This window comes from Limulus polyphemus, unplaced genomic scaffold (assembly GCF_000517525.1).
Source record: "Limulus polyphemus unplaced genomic scaffold, Limulus_polyphemus-2.1.2 Scaffold3, whole genome shotgun sequence".
NCBI lineage: Eukaryota > Metazoa > Arthropoda > Merostomata > Xiphosura > Limulidae > Limulus > Limulus polyphemus.
This window is the reverse complement of record NW_013665613.1, coordinates 491,513-500,435: the sequence shown is the minus strand read 5'-3', so window position 1 is coordinate 500,435 and position 8,923 is coordinate 491,513. Positions and strand designations below refer to the sequence as shown.

Genomic DNA, 8,923 nt, shown 5'->3' with positions numbered 1-8,923 from the left:
TATTCTCAAGAAAGCAAAACCTATAAATATAATATATTTTACACGTATAAATCCAATCAGTTGTGCAATACTTAGCCAAAACTAATGTATTTTTTACTTTATAATTTTATGGCATTAGTACTCATGGATTTTACGAGGCCACTTACTAGCGGGAACAATTATAGCTTACAATGAAATAAAAGCTCTGATCTAAAACTGACTTACATTTCTTAAAGTGATTTTGTGCCTAACAAACGATCTGACACTTCCTGTAAAATATAACCAAGAGCTATTACAGCCTATAACAGTTTTACTACATAAAAGGTTAAACATTAAAATGTGCTCCATGATTTGAACGTTAAGGAATACTACCATATATTTTTATCTCTGTATGTTGTTATATGACAAAAAACATCTGATTGTCTTATATGCAAATGTGAATTAATATGTATATATTGAAACAGTTGTAATATATTATTATAAAATGATATTATGAGGCTTTCATTAAGCCAGTAAATAAGCATAATGTTCAGGATAAGTTAAAATACTGTATGACATTTTTCGAACGAATAGTTCTAAAGTATATAATTACAGCTGTACTAGTGTATATATAGTACGCTTTTAACTTTTGGCAATCAAATGTTTTAAGAACAGTATAACAAAGTATTAATTATAAAATATACAAAATATTTAAAATTTAAATATGTAAATTTATGCGCTTTTAAGCATATTTTTTTCTGGAAATGCTGAACTTTACCTTAATATTTAGAACGTGTCTACTAAATATGGCTGAACTACCATTAGTGTGGCAAATGATTCATAAGAAACAATTATGTATTACAATATAATTGATCTATTGTCGATGGTAACAGCTCGTGAATGCCGTAGCCTATCTAAGTTTCATCAGATATATACAACAATATCACTTTATATAGAATGTCGTAATATTATTGTTTTCTCATAATTTTCTCCTTCTTCACTAAAAATAACTGTAAGTTCATCATTAAGCCGTACATTTTTTTATTTTGAAAATTAAATCTATGTATTTTCACGCATATTTGATAATTTTTCGCTATTATTTTTTATATACTTCAAGTTTACAAATACTTATGACAGAATGTTTTTGGGCAATTTCTTCAGTGAGTTTGAAAAGCAATGTCAGTTCTTGCGTAAACCTAAATTTCGAAACTGTTGTTTTCCAAATCAAATGGAAATTCGTTCAAATAATGCACAGCACTGAACAGATAATAACTCAAAGATATAATATTTTTAGCTATTTGTTACACCTGTAAATTAGATGAATCACCATTTTTTACATTGAATTTTGACAAAATTTGATATTTTAAACATCTAGAAGGTTGTTAAATGTAAGAATAAAGAAAAAAACGATGTTTGTTTTTAGTGGAATAATATCATATATTTGAAAGATGTTGTTTCAGAAAAGGAAGGACATAATTTTGAAAATTTTGCAAAAGCAAATATTTTATCTTACAAGTTATTTTTTAAAATTTTCGTGCTTCTAATTTGTAAAATATTTTCTGTTGTCCAGAGCAATACAAGGAAACATATATAAACTTCTACATCCAAGGAGGTAAGGATCAGATGAAACAGATTTTAATGTTTTTAAAGGATTTTTTTGTGACGGTGAGTGAAAAATAACAAAACTCAACCATGGTGATTGGAGAAGAATCTGTTCACACTCGACCTAGGATTCAGTCTTTAAGGTCAGTAACAAAGCTACGTTCACCTCCTGCTGTGGTCATTACTGACGACTCGGACACATTCACAGGAATTAATCCTACTTTATCTGACACTGCTCTCTCTTCAGTAGAACCATTACACGATTCCCCATCCCTCATGCAATCTAGCCCTACTATAGAGCGTTGTAGTTCCATATCTAAAATTCATGGAATTTTTCATTCTGGGGCATTCAACCGGCCATCAATAGGGTCTCTCAGGTCCTGCTCACAAGAAGGGTTCCAAGTACTTCACAATCAATCTTCTTCAGAATTTCAAACAGACATAAGTCACGTATCGAACAACTATCATGGTGAGTCATTTTGTTTTCAGTAACGATCTTCACAAGGAATTAATTTGTGATTTTCTTATTTTCTGATTATAGTTTTACATATTTATTGATCAAAACAAAAGTTTTAAGCGAGCCATATGGATATGTATTTGAGTCACTAGAAGTAACGTTAATATTAAAAACTAAGAAAAGATACTTCCAAAGGAGAATTGTAGAACTAAAATATTAATACAATTTCGAAAAATAAAATGAATTCAGCTTGCAGAAATCCTTTGAGTCTTTATTTGAATTTTACGCTTTATTTTGAAAATCTGAAAAATGATGTAAAGTGTACAATAATCCCACAAGCAACAGTCATGTGCATCAAAATAATTCAACTAAAATTGTTAGAAAATTATTAACTTGGTAATTTCTTAAACATACGATCCCTCAATATACATATTTATTTTCACATCTATTAGTTTAGCTAATTACCACAAATATGTTACGTTAACCTTTTTGTATTTTAATTTTAACGACATGTAAATGCTAATTATGATATTGTTTTTATGTTTAGTACGTCGATTAAAGCTTAGTTTAAATCAGCTAAGATGGTCTAAACTCCTCTGGTGTACATAATTGGGTTAACAGCGAGGATAACGGTAAATTACTGAATGTTAATCATTAAATGCTTTATGTCCCTTGTCTAGCCCACACTATCATTGAAATGTTACCATAACGCATTAAAGTTTTTAACTCTCCTAAGAATTATTTTAAATTGAACCTTAACAACAGTTTACACTCATTTTCAAATCTAGAATTTCCAATAAGTTTAGCTCAAGGTTAAGTTATTTTATTTTCAACTCTTATTTTATTAAACCTTTAACTGATATTGAATTCCAGTTGAAACCAAGTATTAATTATACATTGTTTCTGTATCATATACATCGGTATGAGTTGTTTTGAACTGCCAGCGTAGCTAGTGTATTAATTTCATAGCGACATCAATTATTCTATACTATTTGTTGGTTTAACCGAGATTGTTCATTCATTTTCCAAAATCCACAGGTTCTTCTGTTAGTGATTGTATGAAACACGTGATTGACCTGAGTGGCACCTCATGAGTATATAGTTTCACTCTTCGTCCACCTCGGCTGACCGACGATGATTTTATTGTAGAGAGAGGTTTTAAACCTGACTCTTGTATTAATAGTATCTTTTCAGACTTGATTTATCTAGTGTTTAATCGTTACTGATAGAGTTTTAACGAAGAACCCTGATATTTTTCGTGTTTTGAAGAATGAAAATACAAGTTTGCTAAAAGTTTATATCAGTGAGTAAACAACAGCCAGAAGAAATCTTTGGAAAACCTTTAACGATATTTCCATTGCCTAATATTAATAAAAACAGTTCCTGTCTAAATTTTAAAACTGTAGTCAATAGAAAACATCTACTGTTTTAGCAATGTGTCTGGCTTACATTCTAAGTAGCACGTGTCTTTTGTTCAGATAAACGTCACGATCCATCTGTTAATAGTAGCATATATATTGAAGAACTGGATCTATCTGGTGGACATGTCTGCTTTCTTAATCTTTTCTTTAGAAGAATAGAATTAGATTATGATAATAATAATTCTTTCAAGACCATGGTGAATAGAATATCAATATTCAATTGTTGCAGTTCATATCTAGAGTAAAACCAAGATTTTCAGTGAGAGATGTCTCTAAATACAGACTTTTTAACAACATTGACACATACATATGTGAAGATCTCTGAAAATTTTTTGTCTTAAAATACCTACTTACTCTAAACTTTTTATACCAGTATTATGCATTCAGAAGTAGTTATTTAATGGTTTATGTAATAATGTGTACAAATACTGAACTTAAAGTAAACTAAAAAATGTGAAAACATCACTGTTTTTTGTAAGCAGTGTATTCTGAGTTGCGGCGTAAACAAATGTAAATTGAATTAAGAGTGTGCATGAAAAATATAATGTAGTCATATTGTGGAAACAAACAAATATCTTAACAATGTGTTCAAATTGTGAGATTGCAAATTAGTTTTAAAAACCTTTTGGGTAGAGAAAATGTGGTCAACGTTTCGGCTAAACAACTTTAATCAGAACCAGAAGAAGGTCACTCAGTTGAAACGTTTACCACATTTTCTCTCATATAGATCTTTGAATAATTTTTTGTTTTGCATTTCCACTTCATATTATAGTTAGTTTTATAACTTTATTTGAACGTGTAAATTACATTACTAACATCATTAGAAATTTTGGTAGTTTTGAATTCGAAAAACTTTTATGGCATTACCACAACAATGCACCTGTTTTAATAAAAGTCTTAAGAGCAAAAGTAGATCCTTCCATTCCACAATAAATTTGCACTTTGTTGAAGCTTTTTAATTCGTATCTTCATTTGGAAAGTTCGAAATTGTTGTACATTTACTGTCAGTTTAGAGAGCAGAAATGAACAGAAACTTATAAGGTTAAATGTACAATGATTTGATTGGGGTATTTAAGAGTGCTTTTCTTTCTGCATCAGTTAATATTCAAAATATCGGGCCACATAGGTTTCTAATGTGCCTCAGTATACACTGCAAAGTGGGACTGATAGGTTAAAAAAAAGGAAAAATATATTTTACAGCATGCGCCGACACTTTAAATATCTACATTATTTGTAGAATTATACACGAACTTTTGTCTACATTAAAATGCTTTTATTTTACCGGAGCCCTCATTGGGCAAAAATTCGTTAAACTATAGAACAATGATTTAAAACAATCTTAACAATAAGTGACATTTGGTATTAAAGTTATTAAACATATAGAATTATGATAAATATAGAATATAAATCGACTGCTTCGATATCATAAACATAAGGAAAATACAGTTATAGGTTTTATATATGAAGAAATAAAAAATAAAGGAATTTTTCGACTTCAAATAATACGTTGTAAAGTTAAAGGTTTAATTTTACATCGAAACCACGACAAGTAATGTGCTTTATGTCTTTTATTGCTGATGTCCATGCAGTACTGGGTAATTGTTGGCCGTTGTTTTGATTAATAACCACTGGTGGTCCACTGTCTTGTGCTTGGATGGCAATAGCTTCCTTGATTTTTCTACGTTTGGTGTTTTTTCTCTGTCTATTATTTTATCATGTTTAAGACTATTATATGGTCGTTTTTCTGAACGTGAAAAGCTATAGCTGATGTGTTTTTTTTACTACAGTTCTTAATAGCTATTTGGAGTTCTTTGAACCTGGCCTGTAACGGGTGTTGTGTTCCCCCAATGTGTTGTTTATTACAGTTACAAGAGTGCTATATACCACGTTCGTTTGTCAGAGGACTGGGAAGATTTTACCTTTGTAAGACTGTCGCGTAGTGTAGGAGGACTCAAGGAAACTACGTTGATGTTAAGTTATTCATTAATCTATGAAGGTTTTCTCATAGGCTTGTTATATAAGGAAGAAATTAATTTTTCTTTTCGTTGTGATTTTCAAGTTGTGGTTGATTAATAGCCGAGGCAGATGAACCATGTAACACACGTTGAATCATCTTATTTGAATAACCGTTATTCCTGAAAATTTTCTCAAGATGTTTAAGTTCTTCTTCTAGGTAAAACGAGGAACATATACTTGTAGCTCTAGATTTTAGTGTTTTAATAATCCCAGTTTTGACAGCTATTGTACGGGAAGAGCAAAAATTCAGATATTTATTTGTTTGAGTCTTCTACCGATAGACGGTAGTGGCCAACTTCTCCAAACTAGTGTCCTTGTGAACCAGAACTTCGACGAATGGAAGAGTGTTATCAACTTCAAGTTCTATGGAAAATTGTATGCTGTAAAATTTGCTGTTCAGATGAGCATGAAAGGTTTTGAGCTCTACTTCTCCATGGCTCCATAAATAAACGTATCGTCAACATGTCTTACCCATATACGAGGTTGATGAAGACATGGTGTTAAAATGGTGTGTTCAAAATGTTAAATGAATATTTCTGCTTCTACAGGTGATAATGGTGAACCCATTGGAGTATCGTCTAATATATTGTAAATTCGGCTATTCCAGTAGAAGTAATTTGCATCGAGATAGATGTCCAGCAAGATCATGATGTTTGGGATGCAGATGGACGTTCTTGTTGGAAGTGAGATGTCGTCACTTAATTGCTTGTGTATTATTTTCATGGCATATTTAGCAGGTATTTTGGTGAAAAGTTAAACTACGTCGAGGCTAGCCATAATATCGTCTTTGGATGTTATTTGGTCAGAAATGTGGTTAACGAATTCTTTTGAGTTTCTAATTGAATAAGCCGGATCTATTGTTAGAGGTTTTAGCACGCTAGAAATAAATTTGTTTGTTTTGTAAGTTGGCTAACCTATGTAAGATACAATAGGTCGCACGGGTACGTTAGGTTTAATGTATCTTGGGCAAACCATAAAGCTGTGGGAAGAGTGACTGGTACAGTGTCATGATTATTTCCTCTTTTATTTGTCATGTTCCAAAGTTCTTTAGTTAGCCTTTTTTTATACATTGGGTTGGCTCAAAAGATAGTTTTTGGTAAATTGCGTCCGTCAACACTTCTATCTTTTTCTCATAGTAATGTTGGTTTAAGAGGACTGTAACATTTCCCTTATAGGCAGGTAGTATAACAGTGTCTCTGTCATTCTTTAAATTACTGATAGCTTGGTGCTTATCTTTAGTTAGGGTTTCTCGAACTTGGAAGCACAATTCATTAGCAGTTGTGAAACTAATGTATTAGTGACTTTATGAGCGGAAACAATAATGTCAATGTAGAGTCCTTGTTTTGGGGTAGGAACAAAATTATTTCCAAGAGATAGTACACTTATTTCATTATCATTAAGTTGTTTGTCACTTAAGGTTACAACTATATGTTTATTTATCTCAATTTCACTGTCCTTGTCACATTCAGATAAGAATAACAGTTTTGTAACTTACTAATTACTGTATTTAAACTTGTGATATTCTCGATCAGCACTTATTCCAATAATTCTCATGATATCTTTGCAATCTGGAACAGTTACCATAGACTTGATTGTAACACTTACGTTTTGTTGTTGATTGAGAAGAAAAAACTTTTTCTTCCTGTAAGAAGATATTCTTTCACGAAGAATAGCTTATTCTGAATGATCTAAGAAAGTTGATATATGCTTGTTCGCAATATGATAAGAGATTTTAGTCCAATAGGTATCACGTTGTAATTACAACATCTGATATGTTATAAATGAACTTACCAGCTATAATTCGAAAAAAAGTTTGCCATATGACTGGTTAGTGGTCGTTATCATAGTGGACTTTGTCTAAGTTTATTGAACGTAGCATGGCATAAGAATGTTTTCCACTGTTCATAAGTGATTACATTTCCGATGGCTCAGCGCTAAATTTGCGGGTTTATAACGCCATAATTGAGCTTCGATACCTGCGGTGGGCTCACCACAAACAATCATTATGTAGATTTGTGTTTAAAAATACACACTTATTAGTGATTTGTCCGTAAAGTTACTCGAACATTGATGAAAAATTCAGACCACGAAATGTTTAACTTCGCTAGCACCTCAGATTTGACAGAAATAGTTTATAATACAGACATAACTTTGATCCAAGATTTGCATTAAGGCTTTAGCTAAAACTAAATTTTCAATAGGTCTATCAAACGAATATCGTAAATGCCGTAAGCTATAAAATAAAGCAAGCATTTATATAATACAAAATTGAGGGAAAAAACAAAACAAAGATATTGTACGTTTCACAAATAGTTCATTTCTTAACAACCATGTTGTAATTCAAAATGGAGATCACTTTGATAAAAACTTGACAGTTCTTGGGATTTTAGAAAAGTAACAAATTATGTTTAGATCGTGCTCTCATTCGGAAGTTTACTGAAACTGTTTATTAGATCTTGGTGGCATTGATAATTACCTAGAACGATACACAGAAACACTAAACGAATAATAGTGTAAAAGAAAATTGTATTTGACAAAAAATATAAAACTCTTGAAAATATTTCATTATGCAGATACTATTCTCTTATACAAATGTATTTTTGTTCAACTCGAAAGTTTACAAAGATATGAAGGGAAAAACAGACCAGAGATTTTAAAGTTCAAACATAGCTGTCCCTAATTTTGAGCTACTAATGAAAAACAGGCCAACCAATCAGGAGCAATTTTCGTCCGCACGGCTACTCTTAATCGAATAGCGGTATTGATTACAGTTTTATAACTTGCCCTAAACTTAAAGTAAGAAAAGTGTTCAACAACGTATTGCTGGCTGGAACCCTGGACCATTCAGTTTACATTCTGGTATGTTAACCACCCGGCCAGGGCAAGCCATGAATCAGTATGATGTAATCTGTAAGTGCTTCTAAGTATTATGTAGGTAAATAGGTCGACTAAAAATACTAAAAAAATTATCTTGTTTTATTTACTTTTATGATATATATTTCATTTAACTTATGGATTTACATTATACTGTAATCTAATAATGAAGATGATTTTCTTTTCACGTTTAATTTAATGATTTCGATCAGAGTCTAAGGAAACTATAGTCCTACGTATGATATGGCTTGGTGGTTAAAGTGCCCGTCTCACAATCTGAGGGTCGCGGATTCGAATCCGCGTCTCCGAATATGCTCGACCTCTTTCAGCCGTATGGGCGTTATAATGTGACAGTCAATCCAACAATTCGTTGGTAAAAGAGTAGCCCAAAAGTTAGCGGTGTTGACTTCCCTTTAGTCTATCACTTCTAAATTAGGGACCACTAGCGCAGGTAGTTCTAGTGTAGCTTTACAAGAAATTCAAACGTTACAATGGTCGATTTCTATCATTTTTGTGATTTAGCTTTGAGTTATAATGTTTGCTGAGTAAAGATAAGACCAATACAAAAATATATATTAAACATATATATATATGT

The 8,923-nt window shown here is 31.5% G+C and overlaps 1 protein-coding gene across 2 annotated transcripts in view; it reads left to right on the top strand.

Annotated features, from left to right (window-relative positions):
- Window positions 1-1,534: 1,534 nt before the first annotated feature.
- LOC106468521 (putative thiamine transporter SLC35F3) overlaps window positions 1,535-8,923 on the top strand; it is a 56,719-nt gene continuing 49,330 nt past the window's right edge. For both annotated transcript variants that reach the window (XM_022397571.1, XM_022397519.1), the window contains exon 1: window positions 1,535-2,029. In XM_022397571.1, the coding sequence (XP_022253279.1) occupies window positions 1,651-2,029 (379 nt within the window). In that variant the 5' untranslated portion in view covers window positions 1,535-1,650. The remainder of the gene's footprint in view (window positions 2,030-8,923) is intronic.